Raw genomic sequence first — 24,545 nt, forward strand, 5'->3', positions numbered from 1 at the left:
GTTCAACAGTGAACACTTCAGGACACAAGAAACTTTATTTTTATAAACTTAAACTACAAAAATAAATTTTAAATTTTTACCCATTTTTTACTAAAGCAAAAAAACACATTTTTAAGAAATTTTACCTGGTGCAGGTTTTCAAAAATATTATAAAATCTATAAGTTTTCTGGCAAACTTGTGAACAACATTTTTGTTCTTTATTGTTTTCTTCATAAGAATTAATTTATAAAACACTATAGTTATAACACATTTATCGAAGAAAATCGGCCCCAAAGTCAAAAATTATCATGGGTAAGAAAAAAATAATTCCATTTAAAAATTAATATCTGAGCAATTAAAAAAGATAATAACATTTTTTAAATGCAGGTACAAAGAATAGCATTTCTTCTAAAAATCAAAATATTAATGAAGTTTTTATAATAAGTATTAACGGAGTTATTAACATTAACATGAGTAAAGGCATCCCAAAGTAAGCGTTTTCTTAAATCATCGCTAAAGGGTATCAACCTTGCAGAACAATTTTTTTCTTAGTATATACCCAAGAAGCATCCCTTAAAATCTTCTTATCTCATTCCGGGACACCCTATATTTATTTTAAAATTTATTTTTTTCTTAAATAGCGCAAAGGTTGGCTTTTTCAAAATTATTTTATTTTATTTAAATTAAATTGAATTGAAATTTTTTAATGTTCCTGCATTAATCCAAAACAATTGCTTTTATTTCCGGTAATACTTTATAAATTATGGAAACAATACTTTTGCCGCTGGCAACAACTGGAAACAATGTTTTTGATGAAAAAAAATATGAGACAAAAAAAAAAATATGAGAACAAAGAACGATCAAAAAAGTTGAAAAAGAAATACCAAAAACTATCAAATTATGTATACTTAAAAAAAGAAATAATCCAGTCAAATAAATGTTTCACCTCGGAATGAATGCTAATAGAAACCAGGAAAATTAGGACTTGCGGACATGAGATTTTTTTAGATTTTTGACATAAGATATAGAATATCCAAACAAAGATAGAAACAAAAAAATTAGCCTATTAGCACTAATTCCAAGATTGTACCAGGATGTTTTTTAGTGCATATCCCAAAATTTCCCCTTTTTTCAAAAAATACCAATTTTTTTCATTGCATTTTTTTGATTCCTAATAATAATGAATATGAAAACCTTCATGCAAAGTTTGGTTCCTCTACCAAAGCTTTTAAGGGTTTTTCGGTAGTAAGTTTGCAACTGTTATAATAATATGGGTTGACAGATGAAAAACTGGTATAACTTTTTTTAGAGACGTCAGATTGTCTTGATTTTAGATTTTTTGGCATCAGCATTAAAAAAATACCTCGAAGACATGTTTCATATGTGTATATAATACCATTGTCTATTATTGCTAATTTTGAAAATCTCCTTTCCCGCTTTGACCTTGAAAATCGCTACTCGCGGACAAAAGATTTTTCTAGACTTTTGAGGTATGTTATAGAATGCCAAAACGAAGATATTGAGAAAAAAAAATTCTATTAGCATTCATTCCGAGATTTACCCCTTTTTTCACCTTATTTTACTGTATTAAAATATTATTTGAACACTGAATAATGGCGAAAAGACAACCCAATATCTTTTGTGAGTATTGATCTTAATCAAAAGTACATACAAATATCAAATGCATGATTTTAAATTTTTTTGTCAAAAAAAAACAAAAGAGCTGAGGCGCAAACCTTCAATTTTCTTTTCAAAGTACACTGCCCTGGTAATGTTATTTCTCTACATAAAACAACGTACCGAACATAACACTTTAAAATGTAGCAGCTATATACAAAAATTTTCATACATCAACATTATTTAACAAGCCCTTTATATATTTCGTTTTTTTGTATTGCTGGATTAAATATTAAGAATTCTTATTTTACCTTTATATTAACCAAGAGAATCCAACAAAAAAATACTTTTTTTTCAACGAACAATGAAGCAAGTCATTAAATTTGATTATATTTAAAAACTAAAAAAAAATTTCCCATCCTGCAAAACGCTCTACTTCCGCGTAATTTGTTATTTCTTTTGAATTTATATTTCTTAGACACGAATCGCACCTTTAGCTGCCTCAATTAGTAAACATGCAAAATCATCTTTCCACCAAAGTGCCAGCACACCACTTGCATGCAAATTTAATTACGTCGGCAAAAATATATTCTCCCAGCAACAACACCATCATGCTCAACTCAGATTTGCATTCAATTTATAATAACAAAATTGCTCATGCTATGCAATAGCCGGCAATTGCACCACATTGCTAACACTAATATGTTCGGCTTGAATACCCCTCTCTTTCATGTCATAATAGTGTGCCGTGCCTCTTTTTTTAATCCGCACTCGAACCGAATCCGAGACCAAGAGGCCTTTAAGCCACCAGAATGGCTTACCTCTCATGAAAGTTGGCGCATGGTTTGTTAGAGCAGTGAATAGAGGCCCGCAAAACATCAACACACACTCCTTGCACCATAGTGATCAAGGTGCTCTTGGGGCTTAAAACAACTTCTTTGCTTAGGAGGCGCACATTCCGTCCGCGGCCAAGTGTGTGGATGCATTATTTGTGAATAACTTACCCCGGGTAACGGTTAACTAGAATATATAGTTTCCATCGCAAATGAGCAAAATTGCGCCATTGAACTTGCTTCATGAAAAAATAATAATGCAACAAGTCGCTGAGGTATTGCTTCTATATGTTAGTTGCATCGAATCTGTGCAATGAATTGAGGTGCTTTGGTGTTCGCACTTGATCGGCAAGAGTTACCAGTGCTGTCTTCTCTTGAAGTAAAAACATCAAACTTCAATAAAATATTTTAATATGTTTTGATTTTTTTCGAGGTTTTTTCCAGGTTTTTAAGTTTTTCTTTATTTATTTTTTTTTTTACTTTTTTTCATTTATCTATTCGCTCTTTTCTCTTTCTTAAACGACAGCTCTGCTATCAAATTTGTGGTAAAAGAAGTGATTTGCGCGATCTCTTTGGTACTTTAAGCTACTTGAAAAATCTAGGTGCAGCAACTTTGGTGGTTAACTGAGTAGATTGAGTATATTGCAAAAGCATGAAAAGTGTTGAAATGAGAAGTGCAAACGATTTATCTTTATTTGTGTGTGTGGAAAGAAATAAGAAAAAATTACTTTTGTGCAAATTGAATGGGGCACACAGACCGCACGTTGAAGTGTTTTTTTTTTTTTTTAATCTAGATATACGCAACGGAACGAATTGAATTGCTGCGCAATGTTATATCTTTTATCCACTTAATGTTCAATAAATAAACCAATGTCTGATCGATTTATAGGCGCTTCATGATGATGGAATACCGATCTAATATCCATGCAAAATGTCTATTTAAGCTTCTGAATTGACTTTTTGAACCAGGAAATAGTTAATAAAGAAACAGTGGTGGTAGTCACATTTGATTTTTGCAGGTTGATTTATTTTGGACTTTAAATTGATTATACTCAGGTGGTTCTTTTAGGATAGCGCAAATTAATTTTCAATTATTTAAGTAACATCGATTTAGATAGTTGACCAAAGGAAATGCAAAAACTAGTAAAGTAGACCATACACTGTTTTGGAACAAGCACTAATTTAACCTTTTATTAATTGTATTCAATTTCAAAAATGTCATTATCTAGGTATTATATAAGTACTTATATGAACTTTGCAAAGAAGATGCATATTATGACAATTCAGTAACTTCAAGCAAATAACATTGAAGCTGATATCGTACGTTGAAACGTATAGTGTTATAACTAAAATAACACGATTTTTTAAGACAAGTAAAATAAGAAAATTATAAACATTGAAACAAGATGCATTTAGTAACGAAACTTCTGCTCCTTACCGGCGAGTTTTGTAGATATTTTAAAAACTATTTTAAAAACTTTTCCCGATATTGCAGTTTTCAAAAAGGTATAAAAGTTTCCAAAGTTGAAGTTAGATCGAAAAATATTAAAATTTGAATTTAACAAAACAAATTTTTTCAGAGTAAAAAAAACAAACAAAAATAGAGACTTTTGTTCAAAGAGAAATACACTAACAACTGTTCGAGAAAATGTGTTTATTATTGTTTGTATTTTGCTCTGAAAAACCCTGTTTTCTTTTTACAAAAAATTTGCTTTTAAAAATTCCGATTTTCATAATTCTATTTCACAAAATTCTGCTTTAAATTAAAAAGGTTTAGAAACCTCCCTCTCACTTGTTTATTTATTTTCAGAATAACAAAATATTTTTTAATACCTACATTTGTTATTCCTAGCTCAAATTTGCTACTTACTTTTTTTAATATTCCTTTAAATTTTATAAATTAATAAATAAAAAAGTTTAAGAAAAATGTTTTAATGTTAAATATTTTCGAAAATACATTCATAATTACAAAATCTATTAATTTATCCAAAATTGAATATTAAATTAATTTTATAAGAAAAGCAATAATTTCGGTTGGGGTCAAAATTCTGTATGTGCCAAAATTCGTATTCCAAAATTATGTATTTTAAAATTCTGTAAAACAACTTTGAAGTTTAGTTAAAAAGTAAGACAATTAAAAAAGAGTGTGTGTACACATGTACACGCGACTGAAGTTATACTTCTCATTCAGTTTTATGTAAATGAATTTCATTTGATATTTTTAATTTCTATTATTAAGTAATTAATCCCCACTTGTTTTTTTTACATTTTTATCAAGTGAACAATAAATTAATTCTTTCATCCTAATTGCGTCCATGTAGTTTTCAATTTATTCTGTGAAATTTACACATGTTGTGCGGTTCAGAACGTACGGTATACGCTTAACGACTTTTTTCAAAATTCCGAGAAAATCGGTTTTGAAAGTTGGGGTACATTTTTTTTTCGAAAAATCCCCGAATCTTTAAACGCTCCTGGAAGCTAAACCGCTTTAGAGCAATTTTTGGGAGTGATGCCAAATGATAGCTTATGTCATGGGCCTACGCTTTGCACATTATCAGATTTTTAAAAAATCGCCTTCCATGTTAAACCGCCACATCATGCCTATTTTTTCAGAATCGCGCCTATTTTTTTTACTTTTAAGTTCTCCCGGTTTGAGAACGCGTGGACCTACAGGAATGGGAGTTGTACTCAAATGTAGGTTAGAGTCCCCGCTATCTTTTGGCATCAAAAATTTTATTCATTTTCTTCAAAATTCCACGATATAGGCGTTGGAAGTTGGGGGCGCGAAAAAACTTCTGGGAGCTGAACGCTTTGATCTAGAGACAGTGGAGTGGTGCCATATGAAAGCTTATATTCTCAGCTACCCGATTGTGGTATAATCCGGTTTTTCGATTTTTTTCAAAATTCCGAGAAAATCGCGTTTGAAAGTTGGGGTAAATTTTTTTTTCGAAAAATCCCCGAATCTTTGAACGCTCCTGGAAATTAAACCGCTTGAGAGCAATTTTTGGGAGTGATGCCAAATGATAGCTTGTGTCATGGGCCTACGCTTTGCACATTATCAGATTTTTAAAAAATCGCCTTCCATGTTAAACCGCCACATCATGCCTATTTTTTCAGAATCGTGCCTATTTTTTTTTTACTTTTAAGTTCTCCCGGTTTGAGAACGCGTAGACCTACAGGAATGAGAGTTGTACCCAAATGTAGGTTAGAGTCCCCGCTACCTTTTGGCATCAAAAAATTTTTTTTAATTTTTTTCAAAATTCCGAGATATAGGCGTTGGAAGTTGGGGCGCTCACTTTCAGCTCAGCTCAAATGAGCTAAGCTATGGTACCTAGCTCAAATTTGAGCTGAGCTGTGAGCTGAGCTGAAATGTGAGCTTTTTGCAACCCTGGCAACTTGCCACATGGAAATTACCAAATGCGACTTGCCACATGCAACTTGCCACATGTAACTTGCCACACGCAACTTGCCATACGCAACTTGCCACATGGAACTTGCTACACGCAACTTGCCACATACAACTTGCCACATACGACTTGCCACATGCAACTTGCCACATGAAACATGTAACTTGCAACGTGTTGTGTGTTTTATGTTTGCCGTACTGCGGCGTACTAAATTTTTAAATACTAAAGTACTGCCTACTCTAAAGGTGAAACGACAGCCCTGCTACCCAGGGTGATCGCGTCATAATCCCTTTGACATTCTTGTCAAAAAGTAAATTTTCATACCCACCCTCCCATAAGAAGTATAACTTCAAAAACTTGGACTATTTAAGAAAGTTAGTTAGTATTTTTTTACTTGCGATATAGGTACTATATATCAAGTTATGCATTCGTACAAAAAAAAAAAGTTGAGATAACATTTTTCCATGACATTACGATGGTAGAGAATGCCAAAAAAGTGGGTCCCGGAAGTCCGTCTGTCTGTCTGTCTGTCTGTCTGTCTGTCTGTCTGTCTGTATAAGGACCTACAGCCTAAACGGATGGACCGATTAATGTCAAACTTGGTATGTAGCGTTATTTGGCGACTCTCCAGAGGGGTTTTTGGAATTAATTTTTTTGGACCAAAATTAACGGTACTTGTCATATACTGATTTTAGTAAAATTGAAATATCTCGAAAACGGCTCCAACGATTTTGTTTAAAAAATTCAAACGTTAGTTTTAAGTTAAGGTCTACCTTTTAATGAAAAATTTTTTTTTGGAAAATCATTATTAACGGTACCTGCGATAGAACCGTTTTTTTCAAATCGGATTATCTCCGAAACCGCTTATTCGATTTCAACGAAACTTTTTGTGAAAAAGCATTTATATAATTTAAATATAAGCCAAAAATAAAATTTTGAAAAAAATAATTTTTGGATTTTTAAAAAAATTTTGAAAATTTTTTTTTGAAAAATCAAATTTTCGAAAACGGGACATTGAATTTTTTTGAAATTTTGTTTTTAGATGTTGATTAAAGATTTCTACAAAATGGCATACCAATTTTATTTTAGAACTTTTTTTCTAAAAAATTATTTATAAAAAATTAGTTTTTTAAAAAACGGCTCTAACGATTTTGAAATTTTTTTTTCTAAAAATGCATGTTAATATATCAATCAAAACTGCATACTTGTTTTGGAGGGCAATTTGATTTCAGATTTTATTTAATTTTTTTAAAAAACGAATTTTATTTTTTTTCCAAATTTCTATATAAAAAGTCTTAACAATTTAAGCAACTTTAACTCTAAGAGCAAGTTCGTGCGACCCAGTCGTGCATTTTATTAATACTGTTTTGCTTTATTTGTAAATTGAATAAAAGTAGTAAAAAAACACTTTTATACCCTTTTTAGGCTATTTCTTGGATTTTTTGATTAAATTAGCACATTTTTTACATCTTTCTTATTTATTTTCACATAAAGTTGATTATTTTGGCGTTATATATTTGGCAACTATGTTTTCATGAAACGAAATAGGAAAGATGTAAAAAAATAGGCTCATTTAATCAAAAAATCCAAGAAATAGCATAAAAAGGGTATAAAAGTGTTTTTTACTACTTTGGTACGTTTTGTTCTTTGTTTTGAATTTTTTTAATTTTTTTTTTCATTGAATATGAACAGTTCTAAACAAATCCAAGAGCGAACATCTTTTTGACATCAATTTAGCTAAATTTCTAGCTTATATTCAGTTTTGTAAAAGAAAATTCTATAAACGCTTATTCTGTCCACCATTTTGGAACCACAATTTTGAAAAAATAAAAGTTGGAAGATTTTTCGTATTTCTCATACTAATATGCTTCACTGTCCCAAATTTCATGACTTTTCGTCAAGAAATGGCCGTGTAAATGATTTTTGACGCCATAAAGCACCACTCACTCTTGACCGACGGATTTTCAAATCTTTAACGAATTCATAGCATTCACTGATTGTGTCAACTTCATTTTTAATTCAAATTTGGTAAAAATAATAATTTACCAAATAGTCTAAAGAAACCATTTAAAAAAATCGTAAAAATAGGAATTTTGCCATATTTCCCAATTTGAACAATTTTATCTACTTAATATTTAGCTAATATAAAGGTTGCCCAAAGCTATTTTATTAAAAAAAAAAGATATTAGGGTGTTTAAATTTTTTTTGTAAAAATACCATTTTTTAAAATATTTTTTTCAATCTTTACAGCCGATGCGCGGATTGAAGATATTAACCCATTTTGATTATTTTTTAACCCCTTCTTAGTCTTCACCATTCACAACTTTTCCGCGCTATTACGATTTGAAATTCGAAAAAAAAACCCATAAACGACCCACCTTAATAATTATATTGATACAGAAATTTTTATTAAGATACAGAATTTCGAAATACAGAATAGAGACTCATTCCAAAAACAAATATTGAAATGAAAAAAATTCGATCATAGGGTATAACTTCAAATCAAACCATACACTGACACAGGTTCATTGAAGTTTTTTTTAATAATCTGAGTTGACAACTCATACAAAATTCTAAAAAAAAACACACAAATCTGGATTGTAAAGTAAACGCCTGCTAATGTATACCGAAACTAATTCTATCACAATAAATTAAAAAAGGCTACCTCACCGGTTTCAATAAATAAAAAATTTAACAATAATAAATACAAAAAAAAAAGAAAGACAAACAACAACCAAAAAATAAAACAAGTCTTCAATTTATTCCTGTGAATTCCCATTAATAAGTATTATGTCCACTTAACAAAAGCTTTAACTCCAGATACCAAAATAATAAAATGTAATCTAAATGATTTTTTTTTTTAAATTTTCGAATAAAAGAAAGAAAGTCATCATCAGCATCATCGACTGATAAAATGAAAAAAAAAAAAATGTTATCACATCATAATAAAACAACTAAAAAATCGATTAAAATGTAAGTTTTTTGAAAGTGACAGACTTTCTTTATAAGAACAAAGTCAACAAAACTGGTTCACTTATTTTTTCCCAATTTTCCATGTTGAATGAAAACCAAGAAGGGGCATTACCATATCCCTTGGAATGAGTGAGTGATATAATTTTAATTGAGTATTTTATATCTTAAAAACATCTCAAGTGATACATTTGTAATTAATTGCTGTCATAAATATCGCATGTTATTGGATTGATGCCTCACTTTAATCAGGTTGACTGCACGATGCAATCAACAAGAAATGCATTCCAGATGACTGCTATATGCATTCTTGTGGGCCAATTTAAATAATTAAATTTCCAAATGACTCATAAAGGTGGGTTGTTTATTTCTTTTTGTGGTCATCAAGTTAGAAAGAATTCCGTGTTACTGATAAGAAAACTAACCCAACAGAAAGTAAATTATAGAGTTTTCTTTTGCCAGAATTTTGGAATGATGCAACATTTATTTTTATTTGAAATGAAAGCCTATTCAAAACATTAAACTAGGGTAGATAAATATAAGGTAGGGGTTAAATAAAACTTAAAGCAAAAGCAAACAATAATCGAGAACCAACTTTTGAAGCTATTCTGTTGGCATTATTTCACTGTCTACATATAATGCAAAATTTTAAAGTAGCGAAGTTCCAAACCAAACATAACTATGAACAATAAATTTCTTATATTTCTTTCTACCTAAGGCCGCTGAAACGTTTAGTCGTTTAGGAGAAAGTCAGTAATCAAAAAAAAAAAAAAAAAAAACGGTTCTATGACTGGTAGATATTTATATTTCAAAAGTATTGTTTAAAGATGTTGTTTTTGTATGATAAAAGAGTAGGGTAGAAGGGGGACGATTTGCCAGGATTTAGGAAAATTGACTTAACGCAAAATTTTTACGTTTCTTTTAATTTTTTTTATATCTGATATTATTATTCACTTTATTATCTTCACTTAAATATTTTTTTCATCTTGATAAAAAACGAAAAGTGATGTGGCAAAGCCTCCCCAGGTGGTAGGCTTTGCCACGGGGGTGGGGAGGGATTGATTTTATATCAATAAGCATTCTTTAAAAATAATTTTAAACTAAGATATTGTAAAAAAAAACCTAAGAAAAGCTACTCAAAAAAGAGAGAAAAAAAACATTTTTTACTAAATGGTCTATTTTTATCCTTTGAGCATTTATAGATATTGAACATATAAAGGAGAAAAGAAGATACTTTATCTTTCAACATAATTGCACTTAAACATCTGGAGTGACCCAGAAAAGTTATTCTAGAGTTTCATACTTATTTACTCAGCTTTCAGGTGCCGATTTTTCTTTTCAGATTAGTCTTTAATTACTGAAGATATAGCCCGAACACTAAGGGCCGGTTTGTTCACACTCAATTATCTTTTAATCAAGAATTTTTCTATGGAATAATCCTTGATTAATGCTGTCTTTTGTCGTTGAAATTCAATGTACCGCCTTTGCCACTATCCATGAGTGGTACCTGCATCAATGAAACCGAAAAGCTGTCAGTACTAGGTATGTGTGTTAATGATGATCTATGCTGGAATGACTATATATTTCAAGTTGCCAAAAATGGTGCTAAATGCTTAGGTTTTCTTAAAAGGTGCAGGAAATTCTTCACCCCTTCAGATTTGGCATGAATTTATAAAGCCTACGTCCGTCCTAAACTAGAATATAATTCACACATTTGGTCAGGTGCTTCCCAAACATCTTTGCGCCTACTAGATAGGGTACAACATAGAGCATTAAAACTGATTGGTGATGGAGCAATTACTGAATCAATAGATTCTCTTGAACATCGTCGTAATGTCACCTGCCTTTCACTCTTTTACCGCTTTTTTTATAATCAGTGCTCTAGTGAAGTTGCTAGTTGCATTCCTCCCCTAAAGAATTTCAACCGCAATACCCGGCTTGCTAGGAATGCCCATAAATTCTACCTGGAACCCAACTTCGGCCGCACAGTTAAGTAAAGAGACTCATTTTTTAGCCGTTCAACTCGTATGTGGAATGCTTTACCTGGCTCTGTCTTTCCTCCGCATTACAATCTACAAAGGTTTAAAGTCAATGTACATCGGTGTCTCCTACTTAATCCTCTCCTCTTTTCCTAAAAGCTCGCACTGTGTTTTTATAACATTTTAAGGGTATTCATAACCCCTTGATATGCGCATTAATTATAGGTAAAAAAAAATTGACTGTGATCAAACTGGCCCTAAGTATGCTGGGAAAAACAACGATAAAAAACTTTGAACAATCATTATCTCAAAAGCTCAAATCTATACGAAAAGTACAACGGCACTTAGCGTCCAAAATTTTTTTTTGTAAGCTAGTTTATTTTAATGTGAATGAAAATTATCTACCACAAAACGAAGGACCATGTTGTTTAAAAAGTTGTTTTCAAGCCTCACGTGATTTATTTAAAAAATTAAAAAATACTTTCTTCCTTCTTTTTGTGTGCCAAAAATATCTACCTATAGTGAGCCCTATCATTTCCAGACAACAATAAGTCACACAAAAAAAAATTGCAAAAAAATCACCTTCACCAAGGTAATTAGCACAACAAAAATTAAAGAAAGTTTTCTGATATTGAACTTCACAATAACAACATGAACCAAAAGTAGGTAATGAAAAAAAAAAAAATTAATTAAGACTACTAATCGCATGAAAGCCATTATGCATGCGTTTATTAGTTTCAATAAAACACGTCTCCTTTTCATATCGCCTTAAGGTTCAATATCAAGCACGAGTGTATACATGTACAGAGTCTCATATCGTCATCATAATCGTTTTCAAAAAATGACGTATAGCAAACTTATAATGACACTGGATTCCCTGCAGTGAGTAATTAATGTTTTTGTTAAGTGACACCAATGCTTTGCAACTACTTTTCCTCCTTCCCCCTCTTGGAACTGAGCTGGTTCAACTAGCTTCACACACAAGTGAACTTTGACGTAACAATATTCAACTTGATTTCGCATGCAAACACGAAATAATGCAAAAACGCACTTCTTGGTTGCACTTCTCGGTGGTAGGCACGCATTCTAGCTGCAATTATGCAGTTTCCGCGTCTCTATAGGCATCTCAACCTAATCGAAGATGTAAAATTCTTTGAAACCGCAAGCCTCTAAATTCCTGATTCTCATTCTAAACTGTGTTTACTACTTGAGTTAAAATTCTTGAAAAATGCTAACTTTAAGGTGAATTTCTTCAGGAATAGATTGAGGTGAATTCAGAAACAGGGAAATGTCAGTGTTTTTAACTCTGAATATGCTAAATTTAGTTAAGCTTTCGAAAACAGTGGTTCAACTTAGGACTTTCAGATTTAAGGGTTAGCTTACTTTCAATAGAAAGCCTTTTGCAATGCCTTTTTGCATCTTTTAACAAACTCAACTTAGGCATATTCACCTTATGAGGTGGGTTTTTACCCAAGATGTCTCAATCCGTTTTGAAGAAGAACCCAAATTTTAGCTTTTGACGTGATAAGTTCTTATAAATCGGTAAACCATGGCAGCATCCACAAAAAAGTGATGCCATTTTCTCCCGTTCCTCCTGAATTTTTTAGCAGTGTGGCAAAAATTGCAATTAAGAATTAAAAACTATTAGATATAAAGAAATCTTTTATACCTTATTTTAAAGGTAAGTACCTAAAAGTAAATAATAATAAAGGATTTTTAAAAATTCAATCATTAAATAGGATAAATAAGGGTAAAACGATATTGCAAAAAAAGGCCATGACAATTTGAAAAATGCAATTCGAAAGATACTGAAAAAAAATATGTATTTTACACAGAACTGAACAAGTTTTTTGCCTCAAGTGTTTCGGCAGTTTTTAACCGATTTTTATTTTTATCTTTTTTTTTATTTAACAGATAAATAAATGAAATTTAAACTGTAGTATAGATAATAGGCAGGATTATATGTGTACAAAATTTTAATCAATTTCGTATTCACAATTTTCAGATAACGGCAAAATAAAGTTCTTATTTTATCTTTTCATCTAGATTTGATTTACTATTGATAATATTACCTCTCATTTGATACATCATAAATAACAGTACAATACACTACACGATCTTGAATTGAAAAACTTCAAAAATACCACAAAGAACCTGTGGAGATATGTTGCCAATGGCCAGCTACCAGTGTAGGAAGTACCGTAACCTCAGTTTGAAATTTTGACATAATTAACCTTAAAAAAGTTTAACCTTTTTTTGTAGATGTCGTACAAAAATGATTGATGTATCGTATTAAAGCTGAAATAAATAACTTTTAGATGATATGAAAATTATTATACATAGATTGTCATATAAAAAAAAAACGACCATAAGGATAGAAAAAATCTAGCTCTTTTTGTAGATGTCGTACAGGCATGGTTGATATGAATATTTTGAGCTGAAACAATACACTTTCAAATGATGTAAAATTTATTATGGTTGTCATATAAAAAAAAAGGATTTTAGGGTGATGAAAAAAAAAAAGTTTGATTTTTTCACTTTTTTTCATAAAAAATGATTGTTTTTAATAAATTATTTTTATACCTTTTGTACAATGTAAAAATTTAAGCATGGTTTTATTATTAAGAATAAATATTTAGTTTTTAAGGGAAAATTTTGTTTGTACCTAAGATTTTTATATAAAAATTGATATAATGAGAAAATAAAAAAATCATTTTTCTTGTAAATTTTGATTAAAGTAAAACTATTGTCCGTAAACCGACGGTTTGATGAGACAACCTTTTCTTTCGATAACGATAAATGTAACTCTAGAAATTCACCTTATTTTGCAGCCAGTTATGGATTGCACTGAACCCATCATATGGCCGTCTGGCTGGATTTACATATACCCGTGTTTTTTTGTTAGTGCAACATATTAACCGTGTGTCTAACGATTCTAATGGCTCAAACGTGTATATACAAGACGAAGAAGACAGGTATGTTTAGGAGTTGTTGGTTGCTTCAAGATTGTATACTAGGGTGGGTCAAAAAAATGGAAATTCGTTTTTTTGGTTTGGTACTTCGAAAACTCGATTGCTAGACACCTCTAGAATATACTCACCAAATATGAGCTCTTTATCTTAATGGGAAGGTCCTCCGCTTTTCAATTTTCCATTTTTACATCAAGCTTCTACCAAAAAAAAAATATTTTTTTTATGAATTGACTTTTAGCCAATTTTTTTACATATTCTTGTAGAAAATTGGACGCTCTACAAAAAAGTTTAAATACACTTTTTTGAATTATCTAACCGTTTAGTAGATATTTGAGGTCCAAAAATCGAGAAAATCTTAAAAAATTCGTTTTTTGTTCTTAATTTAGTAACAAATTAAAAAATTATAATTATCAAACGTGCATGACATATTCTTGTAGAAAACAGATTGCTCCACAAAAAAGGTCTTATTAGCTTTTTTTATTAATCTAACCGTTTGAAAGATATTCGAGGTCAAAGTTAAACAAAAATATAAAAACTTTTTTTACTTTTCAAAATTTTCTAATTCACTGAAAAGTCATTATTATTAAATTAGCAAGGTGGATTATTGTAGGGGCTTAAATGTTCTACAAAAAAGTTCTTTGCATCAAATTGGTTGCTTTAACCGTTTAGAAGATGTTCGCATCCGAACCAATGCCCACTGATTTTAATAGTTTTCTTATGGTCCCTATGCATTGCGACTTTGATGCGAATATCTTCTAAACGGTTAAAGCAACCAATTTGATGCAAAGGACTTTTTTGTAGAGCATTTAAGCCCCTACAATAATCCACCTTGCTAATTTAATAATAATGACTTTTCAGTGAATTAGAAAATTTTGAAAAATAAAAAAAGTTTTTATATTTTTGTTTAACTTTGACCTCGAATATCTTTCAAACGGTTAGATTAATGAAAAAAGTTAATAAGACCTTTTTTGTGGAGCAATTTGTTTCCTACAAGAATATGTCATGCGCGTTTGATAATTATAATTTTTTAATTTGTTACAAAATTAAGAACAAAAAACGAATTTTTTAAGATTTTCTCGATTTTTGGACCTCAAATATCTACTAAAGGGTTAGATAATTCAAAAAAGTGTATTTAACCTTTTTTGTAGAGCGTTCAATTTTCTACAAGAATATGTAAAAAAATTGGCTAAAAGTCAATTCATAAAAAAAATATTTTTTTTTTGGTAGAAGCTTGATGTAAAAATGGAAAATTGAAAAGCGGAGGACCTTCCCATTTAGATAAAGAGCTCATATTTGGTGAGTATATTCTAGGGGTGTCTAGCAATCGAGTTTTTGAAGTACCAAATCAAAAAAAAAGAATTTCCATTTTTTTGACCCACCCTATTGTATACCTAGCCTATACGTGATATAGATATTCCAGTTTTGCTTACGGCTTACGTCCGTCGCCGTCATCGATCGTGTCGTACGTAACGTATGCGATACTTTTATATTTAAATCCAATCCACATCTCTCACAAGTTGTATAATTTATGTATTTATTTGTATCTTCTTTTTCGCTTTTGTTTATCCATTGATTTTATTGTTTGTTAGTGTTGTTGTGATTTCGCTCTTTTTTTTTCCGGAGCGGTCGTGGTGGTAGACGCGCCGAATGCGACACAAAAGTTGACAGTTTTGTATCGAATCGACCATGATGGTGTGGTAAGTCTTTTTTGGTTTAAGTCGCTCTTGTGCAGACCATCCGGCTCGATTCAAGATCAAGTGCGCGAACGCAGCTCAGTGGCGTTTAAAACATCCGCTGGTAATGTTGATAGTTCTTTTTGCCGTTGTCGATTGTCGAGAAAGGAGAAATAAAACCGAAAAAAATCGCTTGCGTTCAGTTAATGAAATAAAAAATATGAATTAAATTTATCAATTTAATGCAATGGATATAAATTTATAAAAAAATTAAAAATTATATTTGAAAATAAAAAAACCACATCCAGTGAAGAATTTGTGATATTTAGTTATTATTGTTGTCATTTCCGGTTCATAAAATTAAACAAAAATAAAAATTTACAGAAAGGAAATACGTGCTGCCATCATGTGTCAGTGTTTTTATCTTATTGTGTTGTTATCCATGTTGATTGGATTAAGTTCAAGTGACGAAGCAACAACTACGAATAATGTTCGAGGCAACTTTGAAGCGTATCCTCAGCAAAAAGGATTAGAATTGCCGAGGATGCCGACACCGATTAAGAATTTTCTTGGAGTATTTAATAGAAATTCAAATAGACAACCAATTTCTGAAAATTATGAAAATGTTTGTCAATGCAGTAAGTTTTATTTGTTATTATTTAAATAAATAGTAAACTTAGTCCTTTCAACATTTTAACAAGAAAAATTTAGAGTTTGATAAATGGAATTAAATATTTTATTTTAGAAACTTTTTTTTTTAATTTTTCACGAAAACTTTAAATATTTGCACCAACTAAATACTTATTTAGTTAAACTGATTTATAGGTGATTTTTGTTTCTTTTGTTTAAATGATCACCAAAAAAAAATCGTAGGTATCAAATCTTGCCTGTATTGTATTTCTAATGTAATTATTTCAGTCATATTAAGATGAAAATTTGAGGGTATATCACAACAATCCCAGAACTTTTTTTGCATTTTTTCCCTAAATATTGATAGTTATATTACAAGGGATTAACGCTCTTTAGTTACATCTTAAGAATATAGAGCAGGGCTACAAAGTTCTCTGACAGTAGTGTTTTTATTTTTAAACAAATTGTTTTAACACTTAAATGACCCTTACCCTCTACAAAAAAAAAATATATAAACAAACCAAAAACAAGCAATTTTTCTGCAATCTTATCAAGATTATGCTTTTTTTTTAACTTGACTTTTGAAACATAACAAAATGTTTTGTTAAGTATTTTGTCCAAATAAAAATCGGTTGGCACTGTTTTTTGTCTCTTTTGACTTTTTTCATTTTTATTAAGAATTGAACAACTTTTTTCCAACTATATTTTTTTTTATGAAAATTACTTTTAATTAACACCATTTCATTGTGATTTTATTATTTACGATGTTATTTATTCAGAAAAATAGTTAAATTAAAGTTGTAAATTAATATATATCATTCTTAAGCCCTGTAGTACAAAATTGTAACAAAATATTGTGCCTATAAGTGATACTTATAAACATAATAAGAAATCTGTATTTTAAAATTTTGACTGACCAAATTTTGTTTAATCAAAATTCTGTTTTGTTTTAATAATTAAAAAAAAAAAAAAACGGATTTTTTTTGGATATATTTTTAAGAGCCCCCACACACTACAGACATTCTATCGGCCGGTAGTTTAGCTGGGTTGGGCTTCTATTGTGCGCACAGTCCAGCCGACTAAATAATAGGTAGGAAATATTTTAGTATGAAGGCAAAAATTGATCGGCAATTGTTCTAGTGTGAGCACTTTCATAGATTTTCATACTGATCACATTGCAAAGGGAAAGAAAGTTGCCACGGAGATAAACTATTAGGGCCATTACTTGAAGAGTTAACATTTTTCGAAAAAGGGCTTATGTATAAGAAAAGTAACTAATCAAAATTAAGAATAGGCCCATTTCTTTTATACAACTTATGACTTTCACTTTAAAACATTCATAAGATTTACCATTTTTTCCAAAAACCAAACAAAATTATATTTTCATAGATTTTTTTTTTTTTTTTTTTTTTTTCAAAAAGTATCAACTGATTTTTAAAACAAATTGTTGCAAAAAATTAAACAAGACATAATTTTTTTTTTCTTAATTCTCTCTTCTTTTATTTTACGTTAGCTTATTAATTTGTTCTTTTTTTTTTTTACATGCGAATACATACCTTAGAGCAAGTTAAGGATTCGTAAAATAAGTGTTAAAATCTTTAAGATTAGAAATACTTTTTTTTTAATAGGTATCATTATACCTACTAATAACGACTGCACTTTAACATATTTCATTTGAAAAATTGTTTATGTATAAATTATTTTGTATAGTCTGTGAATTAAATACAAATAATATGCGAGTCTGATCCGCACGAATTTGCTCTTATGGTAAAATTTGCTGAGAATGTGATGTTAAATTTTATAGCATCAAAAAATAAATTAGGTATGCCATTTAATTTTGTTGTATATAGTAGAGTAACTAAAGCAAATTATTAGGGAACCCGGCCGAACAGCTCTGATTTTGACGATTTTTTTTTTCAAACGTACGTAATTAAAAATACTTTAAAGTCTATAGATTAAAAATTGCCGGTGTTGCCGTATTGTTTTTTAAAATTAAAATTAATTTTTTTTTAACAAAACCATTTTTTTTGCTTAAATTTCATAAAACAAATGATAGCAAAAGATTCTCTAGGTAATTTAAGGAAAATATATAAAAGGCAGTAAGGGACAATCTTCCATCGTTTAAGCGATAAATGCAATTTTCTAACATTCTGACCTCAAACACAAAAAAAATATTTTGAAAACAACGGCAACACCTACAATATTTTAAAATACATTTTTAAAAAGCCAGAAGCTCATTCTTATCTCTTAAATTTAAATCCACTAAATTTAATTAATACTTTTTGAAAAAATGGTCCTCAAACTCAGAATTTAATAAAAAATGTTATTAGAAAAATTTAAAATGACTTCTTTCCAAACTTTTTCTAATAAAATATGATTTTATTTAAAAAAAATGTTTGGCCATAAATATTATCAGTTAAATTTCGAAGCAAAAAAGGTAAAATATATCACACTTTTGAAAAAAAAAAAAATGAAAAATTACTTCACTTTCAATGGTTTTTTTTTATTAAAACTGAATTTTTGCATTGAAATAATTAATTTTCTCAAAGACTATGGTAAATAGGAACTTTAAATTTTTGCTATTTAACTTTCAACAGTAAGGGTTATTAAATGAATAAAAAATAATTTTATGTTTAGATGTTGAACTTTAAAAAAAAAATAAGTTAAATTTTTTTTCAAAACTTTTATTAAAAAAGTTCTTCGAAAATTAAATACTTTTTATTTTTTTTCATAAACCGTAATACATATTGACATTTTCTTTTATAATTTAAAATCATAATAAATGCGGCCAAAAAAATTTGAAAATAAATGCATTTTATATTACGACCAAGTTTAAAAAACGACATGTTAAAATTTTTTCATATATGACTAAGCTTCTAGCTTTTAAAAAATGTTTATTTGAATATTGTAGGTGTTGCCGTTGTGTTCAAATATTTTTTTTGTGTTTGAAGTCAATTAATAAGAAAATTGCATCTATCGCTTGAACTATGGAAGATTGTCCCTCACTCCCATATATTTTTTTTCCTTGAATTTCCTAGACAATCTTTTGGCATCAATTAATTTATGAAATTTAAGAAAAATTTTTGAAAAAAATTTGTTTTTGTTCACAAAAATCTTTAATTAAATTTAAAAAATCAAAACGGCAACACCGGCAATTTTTAATCTATAGACTGTAAAGTATTTTTAATTACTGACGTTTGAAAAAAAAGATCATCAAAATCTAAGCTGTTCGGCCGGGTTCCCTAATATTGCCAATTTTTGTGCTTTAGTTACTCCACTAATAGGTAGCAAATAAGTTTTAGTTTTAAAACAGTTTTTTTTTTAATACAAAATTTCAAACATTTTTCAAAAAGAAATTGGTATGCTAGACCAGGGTCGATAATTTTTGAAACCAAAAAAAAATCATAGTAGAATGAAACCCATTGGAAAAGGAGGTAAATATTATGAAAATTAAAGGAAAAATAAATTACGGGCGAACCGAGTTCGGGAAGTGGGTGGGTTGAGTTTTTAATGGTAAAAAAAGGTATATCTCGATTTCCGGCAAAACTACAAATCCTATAGAAAAAAGTTGTATGACAAAGTTGTAGGTAATACAAAGAGCTACAACTTTTGTATCAACAATTTTTTCACATAACCTCAAAATTTATGTGAAAAATTCAAAAAACCGAGTTTTTAGTTTTTTATTTGTATCTTTTTCAAAAACAAAAATTTTTCTACGAAATTTGGTGAAAACATTCCTTGATTTGATTTTAAATATTAATTTGTTTACCTTATTTTGACTTAATACCAAAAAAACACCCTAATTTTCAATCGAAAATTCACGTGTCAAAATATCAGCTTTTTTCAAAAAGTCGGCGTTAAAATGTCTATTTTCTGATGGTGTAAAAAAAATTTACATTAGTATATTATAGATCTTGTTCTCGTAAAATTCAAAACATGAAAAAAGCTTGAATTCGAAAAAAAAATTTATCATTGTTTACAATTTTGGCCTATTTATTCAAATTTACACTTTAATTACTCAAAAAACGTAAGATTTATCAATGTTATTATGAAATCTTACGTTTTTTGAGTAATTAAAGTGTAAATTTGAATAAATAGGCCAAAATTGTAAGCAATGATAAAAAATTTTGCCATACTTTGCCATACAACTTTTTTCTATAGGATTTGTAGTTTTGCCGGAAATCGAGATATACCATTATTTACCATTAAAAACTCAACCCACCCACTTCCCGAACTTGGTTCGCCCGTAATTTATTTTTCCTTTCATTTTTTATCATATTCACCTCCTTTTCCAATGGGTTTCATCCTACTATGATTTTTTTTTGTACTTTTTAATGTTTTTGAAGGCATCGGCACTGGTCTATGCTGTTCTAAAGATTTTATTATTTAACACATAAAAAAAAAAATTTAAAAAAAAAATGATTTCTGAAAGAAAAAAGTGAAAAATGTTTTGAAAATACTAGATTTCCCAGTGTATTGACGCCGTATTCACCGAAGATAATTTTTGCCTCTGAGAATAACACATTCAAGTAATGAGTCCAACAGTTTTACATGGGCGAAAAGCATTTGGAATAAACGTCACTAGGAACTTAAAAATTTGATTTACTTCAAACAGTCCACTAATAATAACCAAAAATAATGAAAGTTATTCATTGTCTATGTTTTTCACTTTCGTTGTTTTTTTTTTTTTTTTTTTAATTTAATTTAAATGACATTTCAATTTAACGGCTACTCAGAAACTTTTTTATAAAATTAATTAATTTATGTTCCAGAAAATTATTTTTGATATTTCAAAAGCTGGACTTTATTATGCTAAAACCCTCACGTTTTTTTTTTTGTTTATTAAAATTTTATTACAAATTTGATAGTTCTAATATCGCAAGTAAAAAAATCCAACTTGCAGAAGAAGTAAATGAAATACACATTGTAAGAAGTTTAAACTAATCCTGTTTTTTTTTTTTTTTTTTTTGAAAAATACACCGAATTTTGAATTTGATATCATTGTTATTATACGCAAAATAAATTCCAATTTCCAATAAATTTATACTACTTTGAATAAAACCAAACCAACATGCGTGCTTTTTGAATCTTTGTTTTTTTTTAGCTTAATCTTTTGATAAAAAAAAAAAAACTAAGAACTAATAAGATGAATACATTTCATATAATTTAAGTTTTAAATACAGGTTATATCTAAATGGATATAAATGGATTAAAAAAAATTATATCTTTCAAAATAAAAGTTTTTTTCTTTTTGCAGAGGACTAAAAGTTTATTTGGGCAATAAATATATTTTAACGTTCAACGTGTTTAAGTATTCAAATCACACTTTATTCTGCACGATTTGTAACTTGCTTTACTTTTGACACCTTTCAATTTGTGCTGGTTAAATATGTCAGACGTGTTGTTTGATTTTATTGGAAAGGCAGTACATTAAGTAATTTTGTCTGCCAATAAAGACATCTTGTGATGATTTTTATTTTTTTTCTCCAATTTTATACATTTATTTAAGTGAAAGTGGACTATTTATTGATGTTGAATCTTTAAAGAATAGCAATTACTTGTTACCAGACCTTTTTGTGCTCTTGGAAGGAATAGTTAATTGAATTTAGTCGTAGGTTACTCGGGCGTATGAGTAACAATGTGCATGGTGTTTTGTAAACGTTTAAATATAGATGAATGTTTCATGCAGAATGCATTTCTGTTGAATATAATATAACGTTTTTTTTATAATTCTTTTAAATTATTAAAATTTATCAATTTTAATTTATAGGTACAGTGTAATAGTTACATTACAAAATTATTCAGAATTAGGTTTTTTTTCTCTCAAATTTGCCAAATTCCAAATTAGTTTGTTCATATAATGTACGTGTTGAATATGTGAAGGTGATTTAAATAAACAAAATAATCTAAAGCTATGTTTTTATCGTTTACCGGCTTTAAGAACAAGTCTTCATGAAAAATAAATATTAAAAAAATCTAGTTACCTAAGTGGTTTAAAAATTAAAAAAAAATCGTATCAAAGTTGTTTTTAATGGAATTTAAAATGGATGTCCTATGAATATATCCAAAACAGAGTTCATTGCCATTATAATGACCTTGATAAATACGCACATATGTTTCTCAAGGCACATACTAATACAGATGTACATCAACACCTCACTCAGTTTTAGTTTAATAAATGTAAATTTATTCCAAGCTTTTATTAACTATTTTTTACCTATGCGTAAAAGAGGGTTGTTTTATATTAAAATTCTTACTTACTCGTTTTTGTTTTTTTTTTTTTTTTTTTTTTAATTATAAATGTGTATTCAATACCTTTTAAAGTCAAATAACAGTTTATTTATTAATAGAAAATTATGTCAAAATATGATATACTAGGTTTCAATCTGACTAATTAAGAACCAAGACCAAAAAAAAAAGCAAAACCAAATTAACATCCCATGTTTAAAGGCAAAAGTAAACAAAAGCCATTTTGCCAATTTCTTTAATAATGGTTTTCAAGAAGAAAGAAAGAAAAAGTGTGAAATATTAGAACCTACATAATTTTGAATATTTACATACAAAAAAAAGCGTTAAATTATTATGGACATGATAAATCACTAATGAATATTATTTTAAGTTGTGAACAGTGTGTTCAGAAAGTTTGTGTATATGATTTAATAAATTTTTGATTACGTGAATAGAAATAAAAACAAAAGAATTATACATGATTTTGTTCAAAAAAGTACGAATTTCCTTTTTTATAACAAATTCTCGAACCTGTTTATGCATAAATTTACATTTGTTAGAGATGTTTTGGGGTAGTGTTTTTTGCCAATCATTTTGTTCGCAAAAAGAAGAAGGTATGCCATCTGCTTTCTTGTATGAACAGGAATTTTTGGAAAAAAAAATTGAAAATCGTTCGAGCTGTAAAAAAAAAAACAATTTATATATATAAGTTTTCCAACATTAAAAAAAAAAAGTTGATATCCCATTAACTAAAAACAAAGTTTTGAAATAATTCATTAACCCGTTTTCAAAAAATTGTTTTTTCAAAAAAACATAAGAATTTACATATCGTTAAAAAAAAAAAAAACAAAAATGTTTTTGGAAAATTTGAAAAATAATAATATTCACAAAATATTTTATTTATTACAAAAATTGGTTCTTATTTGTAGCATAACACATAAAAATTTTTATTAAAATCGTTTTGAAAAAAAAAATTAAATTTTCTATTTCCCCTCTATGGCAGATACCGTTTGATTTGGTCTTTAAAAAATTTCAATTTCTCCTCAAGGGAATCACCAAAAACTTTTAAACTTGGTAGAAGTTTGAAGAAAATCGCTTTACTAATCAAGGCTGTATCTCGAGGTATATACAGACAGGCAAACACACATAATTGCATGATGTGATGTCTGATTTTTATCTGAGTTCGATTTTTTTACGAATCCTAAACATATCTATATCACAAGTAAAAATTGCAAAATAACTTTCGTCTCAAACTTCTTGAATACAAAAAAAAAAAAAAAACTTCGAAAAACTGCTAAAAATTGTTTTTGGAATGAATGTTTTGAGAACTTACAAGCTTGAAGGATGAGGATTGTTTAATAAAAAAAAAAGTAAATAAAAGCCATGAAATTATTGTTTAGGTCGAATATTATCTTTGCAACAGGCAATGGTAAAAACTTCAAACCCATTTTATTCTATACAGAATTCTGTTATTAGAATTTCAAAGGTGTTTTAAAAACATTTATTTTGAAAATGGTTTTTATGAATTATTTATATAGGTAGGTAGGTACAGGGAGTTAAAAAAGAAATGGATCAAACGAAATATGCTGATAGGCTAACGTAAAGGCTGTCAGAATCTGATAAATTTTTTCATCCCAAATCCTTACGGTTTTCAAATGCAGTTCTTGTGATATCTCGAAAATTTCCTACTTTTTAAGAGTACTTTGGTTCCTCCGCCCATAATTGATTTTTGTTTTTTACAATTTTTTTACTAACACATTGCCTAATAATTGGGAACCATTAATTAATCAAAATATTTTTTATTTCATACGCCATTGCGGTACAAATTTATTAACAGTTCCATGTTTTATAAAAACTCAATTTCCTAATTTTATTTGAGAGCAAAACCTCGAAAAAAATTTGTATTGTGTGACACTGGTTTATTATTTTAAGAACACAACCGGCTATCGCGGTTTCCAAAAATGTACAAAAGTTACCAAAGTTGAAGTTTGATCGAAAGATATTACAAAACAGGGGTTTTCCGAGCAAATAAACACGTTTTTCATAAAAACGCTCCAAAACTTATATGATTTTAAAAATCTTTTTGTGTGAATATATATATTTTCAAATTGTTCCAATTCATTTTTACTGGAAGAAAAAAGTGAGGTTGTTCTCGTTTAGTTTTTACCGACTTCCAACTTTGTATTGAGTGAACCAAATTTGATAATTCCTTTTGTATTGGAAAGCTGGTGCCTGCCGTGTGGTCCCATTTCAATT

The 24,545-nt window shown here is 28.9% G+C and overlaps 1 protein-coding gene across 1 annotated transcript in view; it reads left to right on the forward strand.

Annotated features, from left to right (window-relative positions):
* Positions 1-24,545, forward strand: part of LOC129915042 (transmembrane protease serine 9-like) — an 83,551-nt gene that overhangs the window by 51,886 nt on the left and 7,120 nt on the right. The window contains exon 14 of the mRNA XM_055994497.1: positions 15,810-16,069. Within this exon, the coding sequence (XP_055850472.1) occupies positions 15,810-16,069 (260 nt within the window). The remainder of the gene's footprint in view (positions 1-15,809; positions 16,070-24,545) is intronic.

This window comes from Episyrphus balteatus, chromosome 3, assembly GCF_945859705.1.
Source record: "Episyrphus balteatus chromosome 3, idEpiBalt1.1, whole genome shotgun sequence".
Lineage (NCBI taxonomy): Eukaryota > Metazoa > Arthropoda > Insecta > Diptera > Syrphidae > Episyrphus > Episyrphus balteatus.